This window comes from Pimephales promelas, chromosome 2, assembly GCF_988280905.1.
Source record: "Pimephales promelas chromosome 2, fPimPro1.hap1.1, whole genome shotgun sequence".
Lineage (NCBI taxonomy): Eukaryota > Metazoa > Chordata > Actinopteri > Cypriniformes > Leuciscidae > Pimephales > Pimephales promelas.
In genome coordinates, this window is record NC_142770.1 from 33,326,249 (window position 1) to 33,343,029 (window position 16,781).

Below are 16,781 nucleotides of genomic sequence, written 5' to 3' on the forward strand. Positions count from 1 at the left end.
TTTTTTGGGAACCAAATACTAACGTTAGTGGAACGTTCTTTTTAGGTTTTATTTTTATGTAACCATAAAACAACGTTCCCAGAACGATGCAGGGTGGTTATTTTTAAATAACCCAAAAATAACTCTTAAATAACGTTACCTTATGGTTATTTTTAAGTTATTATTTTGGAACCATAAAACAACGTTCCCAGAACGTTGCTGGAAGGTTTTTTTTTTAATAACCTCAAAACAACTTATAGAGAACGTTCCCTAATGGTTATTTTTAAGTTATATTCTTTCAACCATAAAACAACGTTCCCAGAACGTTGATGGAAGGTTATTTTTGAATAACCTCAAAACAACTTATAGAGAACGTTCCCTAATGGTTATTTTTAAGTTATATTCTTTCAACCATAAAACAACGTTCCCAGAACGTTGATGGAAGGTTATTTTTGAATAACCTCAAAACAACTTATAGAGAACGTTCCCTAATGGTTATTTTTAAGTTATATTCTTTCAACCATAAAACAACGTTCCCAGAACGTTGATGGAAGGTTATTTTTGAATAACCTCAAAACAACTTATAGAGAACGTTCTCTAATGGTTATTTTTAAGTAATTATTTTGCAACCAATAAACAACGTTCTCAGAACGTTGCTGGAAGGTTATTTTTTGAATAACCCCAAAACAACCTGAGAACTAGAGAAAACTTCAGAATAATGTCCCAGATCTCATTCATGAAGTTGTGATACGGCATCAAGTTCAAGATCCGAATGGATATTGTAGTGGAACGTGGAACGTCCAACAAAATCAAAGACTTGGAGGTGAGTTATTAACATTATAACTTATTTGCCATAACACTATAGAGAAATAATTGCCCCAAAAATCTGAAATGTTTGGAATATTTATCACTAAACATTTATTTAACCAGCAAAAGTAGCCTATTTTTTTTTTTTACTTATTTATATTTTTTCATCTCTATTTTTGGTGTTTATTTTTAAATGAGACAAATCTGTTATTATTTTAATATCCAATATGTTATTAAACGATTGCTTCGCTAATTAGTTATAGCAGGTTTAATTATTTATTAAAATAAATAAATAAATAAATAAGCGAACATTATTGTATATATATAATGTAGTTAATATAATAAGCCCTATAAGCCTATTCAAACATTTTTATTTTTTTTTGAGGGGATGGGATTGGGAATTCTGATTTGCATATATTGCCCAAATCACATTATAATCGCAATAAACACACTCAATGTGCTGGTTTATCCTTAAGGAAATCAACCAAAGAAAATATAATACGTGTAATCGCATATTTATATTAATTATTTACAGATAAAATTAATTAATAAACTGTTCTGTCAGATGAAGTTGACGAAAATAGACTAGCCTATTTATGAAACTGTTGTTAGGTATAATTAATAATAATAAATACATTGACATTACCAAGCCCCATGTATTGCATTCCCACTGTTTTAATTATGAGAAAAAAATATGGGGACAGGTTTTTTTGCAGTCAGAATAGAGAAAAACTCCATCAGTAAACCCCGTTGTGTTTTAGATTAATTAATTAATTAATTAATTAATTGATGTCTCATTTAATACGAGAGTAATATTACAAAAAGGGTAGGATTAAATGTATAAATAACATTTCACAAAATAAGAAAATATTTAAAATTAGATTTTTTTTGCTCGCGTGCTAAGCCCGCGAATCTGGCCGAGGGTATAAAGGGCTGTCTCAGTATCTCGCGCATTGCTCCCTTGGATCGGTATAGAGATATGTGAGTATTCAAGTAACCTAAATGTAGCTAATTGTTTTAAATTAGCCTATAAATATATTCACGACTGAAAATATCAATTATAAAACCACAAATATGATAATTAACAATAGGAGACCAGCTAAGATACAAGGCTATTATGTGAGGGAAAGATGTGAGGGAATGTAGATGTGAGGGAATAAGCCAGATTGGTTTTCTCAACTTAAGTTATTTTAACCACTCAAAATAGTTCTCTCATTAAAGTGATTATCAAGGAACCGTTGAAAATTTATCAGTTTTCAATACGGAAATGTCTTTTTATAGTATATACCATATCTTACAATTTCTGCCGTTAAATACCGTTCGGAAGGGCATTTTCAAAAGTGCTGGGTAATGACTCATTCTTTTTTTGTCTTTCGAGTAACGGTCATGTTTTGAAAGACGATGTCCTGTAGCTTACTGATGTTTATAAAACGGTTAGTTCCAATCCTTGATTCTGATTGGTCAATAGCTGTGCTTTATTCACGATAAAACACGGCTATGACCGCTTCACCCAACGGTTCTATTTATCACTGCGCCCTTAGCAACACCCTTAGAAACCACACATATCAACATAGGCTAAACAGAAAAAAACTTGAGAATTAAAAGGCTAAAATGTTTAAAGTAAATTTCGATTTACTAGGTGGCATGACGATGGATAAGTGGTTTGAGGAACAATTTGGAGAGACTTCTACAAATACGAAACGTCATGCTGAAGTGCTGAAATGTAACACTGACACATTCGAGAAGACAAATACGTAATGAAAAAAAAATACCGTGCAGCAAACCCATGAATGGGCAGTGAAATGCTTCGGTGATTGGTGTAGTGAAAAGGGTTGCAGCATAGATTTTAAACAAATCACCAAGACGGAACTCAACGCACTTATGACTTCTACGGAACTGTCAGAAGCTCCACAGGAGAAAAATATGGGATCAGTATCTATGTAGCGTTACGTGCGGGTCTGAACAGATTCCTATGATCCACCGAGTTTGTCCTGGTGTCTGATAAGAGACAGCGAATTCACCTTATCCAATAATGTTTTCATTGGAGTCGTAAAGACAATGAGAAGAGAGGGTCGTGATAAAACGGAGCATCACACACCGATTTCTACTAAAGATTTCAGCACCATAAAACTGTCCGATGCGCTTAATCCCACCACACCTGTCACTACACCAGTCACCGAAGCATTTCACTGCCCATTGGTTTGCTGCACGGTATTTTTTTCATTACGAGTCTTCTTAAATGTATCAAATTTACATTTCAGCACTTCAGCATGACGGTTCGTATTTGTAGAAGTCTCTCCAAATTGTTCCTCAAACCACTTATCCATCGCCATCCATGCCACCTAGTATAAATCGAAATTTACCTAGTATAAAACGAAACATTTTAGCCTTTTTAAGTTATGTCTGTGACATTCTTGCTGCAACAGAAAACACCGCTGACAGCGCTGAGCCCCAACTAAAATATCACCGCAGTGGAGCCGATTGAAATGAGACAAATATAAATGCATGCACAATAAACGGAGATGTTCAAATACATTTAAATAAACAACAATAAATAAAGTATCTCTTGTTAGGCAGCATTTTAGCAAATAAATGAATAACTAGATTAAAGACCTAACTGTTATCTATCAAAATATGTGCCTTTGTGTTTTTTTATTTTTTTATTTTAGATTTGTATTTTGCTGAGAGATAAGCTATGCCTATTTGTGTGAGGACATTTCACAAATTTTGTGTTGTAAAAAATAAAAAGAATGAGACAAAGTTTGAGAATGGTTTGTTGTTTTTATTTGAGCTTTCCTGCATATTACACATTGGAACGTTGTTGTTCACAGTCAGGGAGGGACTATTTTCTGGCGGAAGGAATGTTTTTATTGATTAAACTAAATGAAAGTTGCACTAATACATTGTTTTTTATTTTAATATTGTGTGGCAACCGTTTTATAAAAGCAATAAGGTACTCGAGGCAAGTGCTGTATCGTGAATAAGTAACGGCTGAAGGGGTTGCAGGCACTCCGCTTCGCGTCGTGCCTAACAACGCCCTTCAGCCGTTACTTATTCACGATACAGCACAGCCTCTCGTACCTTATTGCTATAAATAAAAATGAGCACAATGTCCAAGTATAGTGAGTATAAAGAGTATATACGCCCATTGTTACATGTACAGTGATGGTCAAGAGGTAGAATTTTTGCCTAGCGTGTTGGGACTCGGGAGGTTCGAGGTTCTAATCCGCACTCGTATGTTTTTTTTTTTTCTCATCAAAACCAATAATGTTTATCAGTGGTTGAATTGTTATAATGTTTATCAGTGGTTGTATTTGTTTTGATGAGGGGGAAAAATATACGAGAGCGGATTAGAACCCATGAGAAACAGGGACAAGTTTGTGTGCGTTTTGATTTGTGATTTCACCGGAACGAATCTCCGCAACCGATTGAAGCACGTTTCCGAGAGAAGACAACACATTTCAGTGCTAGATCGCCTGTTATTTAACTAACAAATGAAACGAATGCTGTTAACTGGAGATGTTTTATTTGTATTGGTACATGTGCCGCGAGATGTTTGAAAAGTGGGGACAATAGACCCTGGCTAAAAGTGGTGGGATGTCCCACCCGCAAATTACGCCTATGCCTGACATACAACCTGATGAACATTGGTTTTGATGAGAGTGAGTGCTTTGAAACTTTTTATGATTTATAAAATAATTATTCTCTTCTCTCTTTTTCAGCTTCTTCGATTACCATCTGCTTGCTGTAAGTCATACATTACCACCATTACGAAAAGAAATATACTTCAAGTTCATTTTATGAAGTAGGCTACTATAAATGTTCAAGTATATTTAAACAATATAGAACTAACTGTAATAAAAGTAATTTCAAGTCTCTCAATCAACAAGTATATAGGACAAAAATACCAGTGCAATTTGAAGTAGCCTATATTTCTGAGAAGTACATAAAAAGTAGACAAACTAATAGCACATCTAAATAAACTTTTTGTAAGGGCAGTCACATCTGAGCTTTGCCATATTAATTATGTTCTGATTAGTCTGTAACCATTAAGGAAACATTGTAACTCATATAGCACGTAGGATTATTAATGACCCCTCTCACGTTCTGTTTTCGGAGTTTGAATGGCTACCCTTGGGAAGTAGACTCCGTTGTCCGCTTTGTCGGACACAGAGGAGGAAAGTAACCTTTATCCCGAGGGCCGTCCAGCTTATGAACTTGAACTTTAATAGGAGTTAATGATTTCTTCAGGTTTTAGTCTTTTAATGATATGTGATGTGTAGTGTTGGTTGTGCAATGTGTTTATGTAAGCTACTGTAATGTGCCTTCAAATTTCCCCCTGGGGACAAATAAAGTGCTTGAATGAATAGAGGCCCATCACACATATGTTAAAGGGTTAGTTCACCCAAAAATGAAAATTCTGTCAGTATTTACTCACCCTCATGTTGTTCCAACCCCGTAAGACCTTCGTTCATCTTCGGAACACAAATTAAGATATTTAAAGGGTTAGTTCACCCAAAAATGAAAATTAAGTCATTAATTACTCACCCCCATGCTGTACCAACCCCGTAAGACCTTCGTTCGTCTTCGGAACACAAATGAAGATATTTTTGATTAAATTTGAGAGCTGTATAACTACCACATTGGCTCCTAAGGGACTGCCTCTTGACGGCCCAGAAAGTCAATGAAGAAAATGTTTAAATATCCCATGTGACTACCGTGGCTCAACTATATGTTTATCAAGCGACGCGAATACTTTTTGTGCGAAAAAACAAACAAAAATAACGCGTTTATTCGACTATTTCTTTTCTTCCTTGTAGGCCAGAAACGAGATTTCCTTAGATTTCCACGACGCATGCGCGAGAATTGCGATGTGAAGTAGTGTAAAGCAGATCGCAATTCTCGCGCATGCGTCGTGGAAATCTAAGGAAATCTCGTTTCTGGCCTACAAGGAAGAAAAGAAATAGTCGAATAAACGTGTTATTTTTGTTTGTTTTTTCGCACAAAAAGTATTCGCGTCGCTTGATAAACATATAGTTGAGCCACGGTAGTCACATGGGATATTTAAACATTTTCTTCATTGACTTTCTGGGCCGTCAAGAGGCAGTCCCTTAGGCAGCCAATGTGGTAGTTATACAGCTCTCAAATTTAATCAAAAATATCTTCATTTGTGTTCCGAAGACGAACGAAGGTCTGAAATAAAGTCGTTATTTTTGTTGTTTTTTTGTGCACAAAAGTGTTCTCGTCCTTTGATAAACTTAAGATTGAGCCCCTGTAGTCACTTGGACTATTTTAACGATGTCTTTAATGACTTTTCGAGGACAGCAAGAGCCAGTCCCTCAAGAAGCCTATGGACTAGTATACAGGAGCGATCTTAATATCTTAAATATCTTAATTTGTGTTCCGAAGATGAACGAAGGTCTTACGGGGTTGGAACAACATGAGGGTGAATAAATACTGACAGAATTTTCATTTTTGGGTGAACTAACCCTTTAATTGTTTTTCTCTTTTTCTTTTCTTTTTGCACATGTGTCCACAGCAGCCCGATACTGTACACCCCAAAAGTTCTTTTAAGAACTAAGACAGTCAGCTGTTTTTGGTTTTGTAAGTACATGTTTTGACTAACTAACAAACAAGTTTTCAGTATTTATTGCCATAGTGCAGCACACCTGCAACATGAAACTTAAATACTGTTGCCAGGTTTAACTAATATCTTTTTTTTAATGTCTTTGTTTTATTAGATTTTGGATTGCCTTCCTCTGGCTTCGTCAGTTTTAATTTCAAGGTAAGTAATTACTAAACCATCATTTCTAATACAAGGTACACCATTACTAATTCCACCCTAACCAACTCATGCGTATCTATGCACGTGAAAACTCAGTTTAGCGTATAAATTGCACAATAAACACACTGCGTGCTATAAAGACGCATTTAGTGTGATCAGGTTAAGTGCAATTTGAAGTATATTTCCTAGAAGAAGTACATAAAAAGTAGACTAAAAGTATACTTTCTTATTTTAAGTTTAAAAGAAGTATACTAATAGCATATCTAAATAAACTTTTCGTAAGGGCAGTCACATCTCAGCTTTGCCATATTAATTACATTCTGATTAGTCTGTAACCATTAAGGAAACATTGTAACTCATATAGAGGCCCATCACACATATTCAGCCTTGTTAATTGTTTTTTTCTTTTTCCTTTTCTTTTTGCACATGTGTCCACAGCAGCCCGATACTGTACACCCCAAAAGTTCTTTTAAGAACTAAGACAGTCAGCTGTTTTTGGTTTTGTAAGTACATGTTTTGACTAACAAACAAGTTTTCAGTATTTATTGCCAGAAGTGCAGCACACCTGCAACATGAAACTTAAGGACTGTTGCCAGGTTTAACTAATATCTTTTTTTTTTTTAAATTTCTTTGTTTTATTAGATTTTGGATTGCCTTCCTCTGGCTTCGTCAGTTTTAATTTCAAGGTAAGTAATATTACTGCTCCTTAATGTGTTGTCATGTTGTAGCCTATATTTTATTATATTTTATATAAAAAATTAAGAGAACACTGCAAAGTTATAAAGTTAGTTATTAATATGTTTGTTTTATTCCAAGCTACTGAAAACATTTCTCTACACCCAGTGTTCGAACTAAGTTTATAGCAACATGTCAACTAACTGTCATTAGAGTATTAATAGACTGTCTGCTTAATATTTGCTAACTCTTTATTTTGCTGATCCCCCAACAGACATACTGACTTTAAGTAACTTGGCAACAAGTCAACTTATTATTCTAACCCGAACCCTAACACCTAACCATAACCCAACAGTTAACAGACCCACTCTTCTAATACTAGTTAGTTGACATGTAGTTGAAAAGTTACTTGTAATTAGTAGAATGTTAAAAGAGGACTGTCAAAATGTAACCATTAATCCTAATAAATACTCCTACTCCTACTCTAAACTTATCTCAGAAATGACACATAACAAAACTATGTGGACCTTTTGATTATGTAATGTATTCTCCTTGTACTTAGCATTACAAAATATTTTATGAAAGCAAATATTCTGAATTTAGAATGAACTCAAAATCCAGAAGGCAAAGGTACACAAGGCAATGGAAATGTGCCCGGAAGTCACTAACTGAAAGGATTATTGGAGAACAATCCAAATGCCTTCCGGTAACATCTCCACATGGTGAAGATCAGGTCAATGTGGATGAAATAAATGACAAGGACATCTGGGGTGCTTTTAAATGTGCAGAGACAGGAGTCAGTGAAGAAAAATGCAGTTTAGGACATGATAATGATAATGGGGTCAGTGAAGAAAACTGCAGTTCAGAACATGAGAATGATGATAATGGGGTCAGTGAAGAAAACTGCAGTTCAGAACATGAGAATGAGGATCATGTCTTCAGTGAGGACAACTGCACTTCAGGGTCAGAAGATGCGAATCAAATGCCTCCAGCCTCACTTACAACATTTTTGCAGGGTTGGGCTACAAAACACCTCATTAAACACAATGCCATTGATGACCTTCTGAAGGGACTTAGAAAAAATGGACATCCAGAGCTGCCTTTAACGGCAAGAACCTTGCTGCAAACTCCGAGACACATTGAAACAGTGATGAAGTCAGGGATGGAGTGTGTTCATTTCAACTTGAGAAAAAGCCTTAGCGAGCAGTTACAGCACTACCCAAGGGATGTAACTGACGAAATAACAACACTAGAGTTATCATTCAATATAGATGGACTTCCTGTTTTCAAAAGCAACAAAGCAAATCTATGGCCCATCCTCTGTGCCATTCACCTGACACCTATCAGGGTCTTTCCGGTGACACTGACACTTGGTCCTTCCAAACCAAAAGATTTGGATTTTGTTGAGGAAGCCATTAAAGACATTCAGGATCTCCTGGACAATGGTTTCGAAGGAATACAAATTAAAATTAGATGTATTGTGTGTGACGCACCTGCGAGAGCAATGGTCAAAAAGATAAAACAGTACTCAGGATATTATGGGTGCGATAAATGCACTCAGAAAGGCATGTGGGTTTCTGGAAGAGTAACATATCCAAAGGCAGACAACCTCACGCTACGCACAAATGAGACATACCGTGCTGAAATTGCAAAACAGCAGAAAGATGATGCCATTTCAGTGTCCCCATTCTTGAGGCTCCCTTTGGACATGGTCAACCAATTTCCAATAGACTACATGCACCAAGCATGCCTGGGGGTCACAAAAAAAATTATCACTGAGTGGATGAGAGGAAACCGGAATGTGCGAATGTCAGCTGGACAAATCAATGAAGTGACCCAACTGCTGCTGACACTCAGAAAAGACATTCCTAAAGATTGTACTAAAAGGGATTCTGGCCGACCAGCTGTACGATCATTTTATGACATTCAGTGTTGCCTTGGGTCTTCTTCTTTCACCAAATTTGGCAGTGGACCACAACGGCTACAGCAGTCAGCTGATGAAATACTTCGTGGAAAAAACTAAAGAACTGTATGGCGATCATTTCATGGTATACAACATACATTCCATGATACATCTATCAGCAGAGGCCATCAATTTTGGTTGTCTTGATGCTTGCAGCGCTTTCCCATTTGAAAACTTTCTGGGAAAGCTTAAACGACTCGTAAGGTCAGGGAAAGAAGCCGCTTATTCAAGTGGCCAAACGTTTGATGGAGATGTCAAATTTTCCACAGACTCAATCCATGGTCACCACAAAGTTCAAAACGACAAGACCAAACAATGCTTTCATTCTCGAGGAGGGGAAGTGTTGTGTGGCCATTGAAGAGAGGGAAGAGATGGATGAGTCAGGCTCTCGAATGTTATTGTGCAAGGTTTTTGAGAGATCTCAACCACTTTTCAAAGACCCATGTGACTCACGGATGATTGGTTGTTTCAAAGTGCAGTCAAGACAATCCAAAATGACACTAATCCCAGAACAGCAGCTAACAAAAAGTGCCATAATGATTGAAGAAAACCTGGAAATATTTTTTTTGGCCATACTGCATACACTTTAACTCTCTTCCCCATCCCACCACACCACACCTCACCCCACCCCACCCCTCCCTACCCCACCTCACCCCACCCCACCCCACCCTAACCCACCTCACCCCACAACCGACGGACTACGTTTCCTCTTGAAATGCCCGGACACTGCTGGGAGAGCTGGAAGATGAGGGTTTGCCTTTTGAACTGTTCACAGTCATTCTTCCATGGGCTGAGGATGGTCTTGCTTTCGTTTCAGGGTGAATATAACAATTTGACTTTGTGACTTTTTTTACCCATGTTACAGGAAAAATGATTTGTGATCAAACACTAATTTACGGGCCCCCTGCAGTACCCCTGACCCCTAGTAGAAGACCCTTGCTGTAGAGTGAACTAGTATAGATAAGGAGCAGTGTTAATTCAGGACCAGAGATTGTGCTGTGCATATTGACAGGCTATGCGTTTGTAATTTAAAAGCATTGTTTTTTTTTATCTCTCAACAGATGCAGACTTTTGCAGTAGTCGAGTTTGCAGATGATAATGCAGTTGAAATTATTCCAACCACTTGGTTGGAGGAAACAATCAAAGTATGCTTTTATTCACCAAACTTTAAAATAACATTACACTCACTCACACTCATGCTTACAATGTGAAAATCCACAGTGAAATGCTAATTGTATTTATTTATTTTCATTCATTCACTCATTCATTCATTTTAAATAGGGAACATTCTGTTACTGGACCTACACAAACTCGAGGCAGTTGGTAAAAAACAATGCAATTCCCGACAAGCAAAAGTGGAGGCGGTTCTTGCTGAAAAAGATTTGGTTAAGAACAGGTATAGTGATACTATTTCAAGAATCAAGTGTGCTGCCTGACTCATGGAGGGGATGTTAAAACATTTTCAATAATATTATTTGACAAATATTTTACAGACTCTTATGCCAAAGCCTCCCAGAAATGCCAGCTTGTTACCGAAACATCACATATTGAAACGGCAACGGAGGACACAACAAGTAAAAAGAGGCCACATAAAATTCCAAAGAGATTTCAGTCTGAAACAGACATTTCGTCAGATGGTATGTGTTCAAATTGTGTAATATATATATATATATATATATATATATATATATATTGTAAGGGATAGGCATATAGCGAGGTGGCTGTTATAGCGAATACAAACCAGACAGGCTGATTATGAACCCGACTCGAAGTGACTAGGTTACCTACCAAATAAATCAATAATTTGACACAAAAGACTGATTTAAAAGATTTATTGATTTAAAAACGATTGTATTGCAAAATAGTATATCTTCAGTTAAGTTATACCTTAAAGGATTAGTTCACTTTTGAAAAAACTTTTGCTGATAATTTACTCACCCCCATGTCATCCAAGATGTCCATGTCTTTCTTTCCTCAGTCGAAAAGAAATTTAGGTTTTTGATGAAAACATTCCAGGATTTTTCTCCATATAATGGACTTCAATGGGAACCGGATGGTTCAGGTCCAAAAGACAGTTAATAACTGTTTCAGATGCAGCTTCAAATGTCTTTAAACGATATCAGACGATGAATAAGGGTCTTATCATGCGAAACGATCGGTTATTTCAAAACTTATTCCAAAAATGTAACTTTTCTAAGGACAAATGCTAGCCTTGTAATATACTGTGAGGCGCGTTTGTAACGTCACGTAATACGTAATTACGTTCAAAAGGTCACGGGCGACGTAGCCGGAAGTACAGAATCAAAATCGTCCGACATCGTTGTTTTTCCTTTTAATTCCTTTTTTTGTAAACGGTGTTTGAGCTAGTTTGCACGTTCGCCCGTGACCTTTTGAACGTAATTACGTAATACGTGACGTTGCAAACGCGCCTCACAGAATAGAGCAAGGCTAGCATTTGTCCTTAGAAAAGTTACATTTTTGGAATAAGTTTTGAAATAACGGATCGTTTCGCATGATAAGACCCTTATTCATCGTCTGGTGTCGTTTAAAGACATTTGAAGCTGCATCTGAAACAGTTATTAACTGTCTTTTGATACTTGAACCATCCGGTTCCCATTGAAGTCCATTATATGGAGAAAAATCCTGGAATGTTTTCATCAAAAACCTAAATTTATTTTCGACTGAGGAAAGAAAGACATGGACATCTTGGATGACATGGGGGTGAGTAAATTATCAGCAAAAGTTTTTTCAAAAGTGAACTAATCCTTTAAGTGTCTTCGTATAGAATTTAGTAAGTTGGATTATTTATCTTACACATTTTTGCATTATTATTATAACTATAGTCAAACTTCAGTATAGATAAGTATTTTTGTTACACACTTGTAAGATTAAAATGTAATTAAAATGTAAAAAAAAGAAAAGAAAAAAAGAATGCTTTATCTCAGCTGAATCCAGTTGCCCTTAAGCATCTGGGGGCTGTTTCAATAACTAATATGGGGCCCTACCCACAAAAAAAAAAATGCAGAAAAGGCAAGGATTCCTGTTGGTTTGCATCAATTGAATATTTTATTATGTGCTATATTTGATAAGTGGATAATAGATAAAAATATATCCCAGTTGGGTCCGTCACTTATTTGGTTCCCCGGAAACATTTCCGTTGTGGTCTGTGTTATTTGCAGCGTGTTTCTGTATTTGGTGGTGTTGTGAGGTTTTGCAGCGCGTTTTGTGTATTTTGTTGTGTTGTGAGTACTTGGAGCACACATGTGTTGTGGAACTGATGAAGATGTTTTTCTTAATTTGCAGATGTTTTTTTGTATTTGCATGCGTCTTCTCTAGGTTGCAACACGTTGAACTCTCTCGGCCACCGTAGTTGGGGAGAATATTGAACATGCGCAAAAGAGTGGTGACGTGCGTTAATGTGAATGTAGGCTCTTGCACACAGTGTTGAGGTCTATGTGCATTCTGACTTATCTTTGCTCGGCTGGTCTTCTTGCCCATCCTTTTTTTTTTCTTAAGTTTTTTCAGCCAATTTAATGATTCGCTGAATCAGAAATCTGTCGTTGCCCCTGAATATATTGGTTGAACTTGGGATTTCAGATTGGTTAAGGGAGTAGTTCACTTTAAAAAAAAAAAAAAAAAAAAACTTTTGCCGATAATTTACCAACACAGTCTCATGAAAGTGCGTATCTTTACCTCGAATGTCATTTCTCGTGGCATTTATACGCCAAAAATGTTGTTTTGCGTGCATTTGCTATACGCACTGAAAAGCCCTTGGTTAGGGGGGAGGGGTGGGGAGTTCGTGCGTATTACAAAGTGCGTAGGCTATACGAACTTTCATGAGATCGGGCTCTATTTTACTCACCCCCATGTCATCCAAGATGACCATGTCATTCTTTCTTCAGTCGAAAAGAAATTAAGGTTTCTGATGAAAACATTCCAGGATTTTCTCCATATAATGGACTTCAATGGGAACCAAACGGTTCACGGTCCAAAAGACAGTTTCAGTGCAAACTGTTCAAAGGGCTTTAAACGATTCCAGACGATGAATAAGGGTCTTATCAAGCGAAACGATTGCTCATTTAATAAATAAATAAATAAAGTTTTATAAGCACAAACGCTCGTCTTGCTCTGTTCTGTGATGCACGTTAATGACTCTCCTGTTCGAACTCGTTTAGCAAAATTAACAAATCTTTTTTCGTGTCATTTGGTTCATTCAACGAACAAAATGAACGAGTTGACTCTGGAAAAGATTCGTTCATTTTGATGAACGAGTTCGAACAGGAGAGTCACGAACGTGCATCGCAGTACAGAGCAAGACAAGCGTTTGTGCTTATAAAACTAAAACTTTTTTTATTTATTTATTAAATGAGCGATCGTTTCGCTTGATAAGATGGACATTTTGGATGACATGGGGGTGAGTAAATTATCAGCAAAAGTTTTTTTTTTTTTTTCAAATGTGAACTACTCCTTTAAAGAAAGGTATTGTTATAACTTTTTGTTGTTGTTGTGTTTTTTTAATAAAATTTGTATGTAGTATGTTTTCTCAGTCATGGACGCTTCCACAGTTGGCTTTCTTTTGTAAATACAACTTAAATTGTTGCAACTATATTTTATCTGTTCTGTTTGGACTATGTAATTAAAGGCATTTGTGAACTCTGCCTTTTAGTTAAACATGCAAAAATTTTCTTTCAGATGAATTTAGAGTTATAAAAAAAAAAAAGGTGTCAAAACCTGTTGCACCTAAATGTAAGTTGTTACATAATTTCACAGTATATTACATTTTATTTGCACAATTCAAAGCAACCTAGACGTCTTTTTGTATTTCTGTTGTATGGTCAGATCAGCCACTGCCCAAAACATATCCTCAAGACAAGGGTAAATAGAATGAAATACATGATTTACATATAAAAATAAAAAAAGTGTTTCAAGATTTAATCCACAATGGACCTAAAGTAATTTAATTCTCTCTCTTCTCCACAGGCAATCAAGAAAAGCCAAGATCTCCTGACTTATTTTGTAAGAAGTTTTAAATGTTAATAAACATTTTAATGTCCATGGTTACCTATTGTACATGTATATTTTACTTAAAATTAATTTATTTACAGCAGAGGCATTATTGCCGTGTTCTCTGCAAAGTGTGTCACCACCCCATCAAGGTGTGTAACAATTTCATTGATATTCATAAATGTGTATGTAATGTTAATTTTGAAACATAGGTATTTTTTATGCCACAGCAGATCAGATGTCAGATCTCCTCTTAAGAGAACCACAGGCCTCATCCGAAGAAGCAACAAAGAGTAAGTTTACAGCTATCTGTCACAAACATCCACACTGGTTCCATAATGTTTATTTATTTTTGTCTTAGACTACCGCACAAAAGTCTTGCAGAAGTTACAAGAGCTCTGCGAGAACCAGCAAGACATCCTCACACTGCAGAGAAGACTGTTGGCTGCTATGACTGTGCCAGGGGTGGAGACAGAGGAGGAAATTCTAGAAAATGGGCCCTGTCAAACTGTAGAAGAGCTTAAACAGTTTGACACCTCATTAGAAAATAAAGAGACTAGGACAAAGATGGTAATAAATACAGCAATTTACAGCTGCAATGACAATAAAATGTTCACTCATTGCATAATTTTCTGCTGTTACAATGGGTTTACTCAAAGGGATTGTTCTTTTTGTGGGTGATACTCACACTGATGTTTCTTTAAACCTGTATTTAGGTTTATTTATTTATTTATTTATTTATTTTTGTGCCGGTAACCAACCAGTTGCTGTTCCCTGTTAACTTCCACAGTATAGAAAAATACTATGGAAGTCAATGGGGAAAATAAACTATTTGGTTACCGGCACTTTTTAAAACATCTTCAGGTAAAAAGAAAAAGAAAAGAAAAAACCTACAGGTTTAAAGAAACATGAGGGTGTGTAAATACCAGCAATGCTTATTTGTGGGGGAACGGTCCCTTTAGGTTTAGTTCTGGCTTAATACAGAACTGTCATGTTTGTTTTTTAGGTTAACTACCTACGCTCCATCGGGGGTACCAATCCAGGGGCGGCTGTACGTAAAATGCTACGTAAAGTAGCCACCAATGAAGTCCTAAGTGCCTACAGCTTGAGAGGGAAGAAAACAAAAATGGCATTCCAGGAGCTTCGGATTTGCTCTCTTATCATAGGAAAGTTTAATTCCATAATCCTTTAAAAAATATATTTATTGTCAATTTAAGTAGTTACAATTTGGAGATTTGTTGTTTGATCAGTGATCACATTATTTTATCAAATGTTTAGGAGCAACACAGAGGAACTTCAAATCAATGAAGTCAATAGAAGTGGAAGATCTAATCTCACTGGCCCTGAAATTTGCTCCACACAGGAATTTAAAATGGTAAACGCATGTATTTGTTGAATAAACAAACACCCACATGAAACAATAAATTACTATCATGTCAGTGGAACTGATGCAAAAGTACTATCAGTATAGTATCCGGTAGGTGTAGGGAGGGCTTAATTGTACCAAAAAGGCATCAATTTAATATTTTTAAAAGAATGTACACGCCATGCTCGACTGTAAGAAATTCTACTGTGATTAACACATAGGCTACTGAAGGCTACATGGACAGCGTTTCCCAAAAGCATCATAACAGTGCATAAAAACTGATCTTAATATTACGGTCTGTTTCGCAAAAACATAGCCTACGATGTTCCAATAAAAAGATAGGTTTGTTTGTTGTTGCAAAAAAAAAACTTTTAGTGTAAATAATCTATAGCTATTTGCAGTTAATCTAAATCGCATCTATTTGATACACTTTGTGTATTTGACATCTATCGCTAATTTTCACCTCGCTGATCGCTGGCATTTATAGGCTATTTGACAAGTAAAGGCCCTTTGATACCCTCTTCAACAGTGACATCTAGGGGTAAACTGTTATTACGTTATTCAACTAATAATTACTTAAAGGTGTTAACTTTAATATTAAATATAATTATAATAAGAAGAACAACAATTGAAAACCTTAATGTCGGTCAGACATTTCATTTAAAATTAGCATTTTTATCAGGCTCCTATTAAGGTTCAGTCATTTCACTTAAATGGCAGTGACTGATTGAAGAATATATATATTTTTTTACTTTTCTTTGTAATAATGTTACTATTTGTTATTCTTACAGATGACTGTGGTGAAGATGGATGAGGCTTTCAAGTGCAGGATCTACAACTGTTTTAGTTTCACCTTTTCGTTTAGCCTGTTTTAAATGTGATGCACAGCCTAGGCCTATATAATTGTGTTTTTTTGTCTGTTTTTAATCAACAATTAAACAAAATCGACAAAAACATGGACTGTACAGGTTTATTATTTATATAGATTTACTGTTGTATTTTATTGAAGTAAAAAAAAAGATGAATTGTTGTTGAACATAAAGAAAACTTTATTGTCTAACTAAAAACAAACCATAAAAAAATAATGTTCTGGGAACCAAAAACTAACTTTCTGATAACCAAAAACTAACGTTATGATAACCAAAAACTAATGTTCTGAGAACATTCTGGGAACCAAAATCTAACGTTCTGAGAACATTAAG

The 16,781-nt window shown here is 35.9% G+C and overlaps 1 protein-coding gene and 2 pseudogenes across 1 annotated transcript; all 3 read left to right on the top strand.

Annotated features, from left to right (window-relative positions):
- The window catches only part of LOC120474894 (uncharacterized), a 328,303-nt pseudogene that overhangs the window by 272,853 nt on the left and 38,669 nt on the right, over positions 1-16,781 (top strand).
- Positions 7,851-9,799, top strand: LOC148997227 (uncharacterized; annotated as a pseudogene).
- On the top strand, positions 9,925-15,613 carry LOC120486883 (uncharacterized). Its single transcript, XM_089132868.1, has 11 exons — positions 9,925-9,960; positions 10,271-10,354; positions 10,491-10,605; positions 10,703-10,846; positions 13,902-13,955; positions 14,190-14,225; positions 14,315-14,367; positions 14,452-14,506; positions 14,575-14,783; positions 15,220-15,376; positions 15,489-15,613. Exons 1-11 carry the CDS (start codon positions 9,925-9,927, stop codon positions 15,590-15,592), a joined length of 1,047 nt encoding a protein of 348 aa, XP_088988994.1. The 3' UTR covers positions 15,593-15,613.

Bases quoted from the DNA above. Each gene is read 5' to 3' on its own strand.
- LOC120486883 (XM_089132868.1), top strand. From the start codon at position 9,925: ATGCCCGGACACTGCTGGGAGAGCTGGAAGATGAGG. The intron at 9,961-10,270 runs GTTTGCCTTTTG...ATCTCTCAACAG, and splicing joins GGGAGAGCTGGAAGATGAGG to ATGCAGACTTTTGCAGTAGT. The intron at 15,377-15,488 runs TAGGAAAGTTTA...TTATCAAATGTT, and splicing joins TCGGATTTGCTCTCTTATCA to TAGGAGCAACACAGAGGAAC.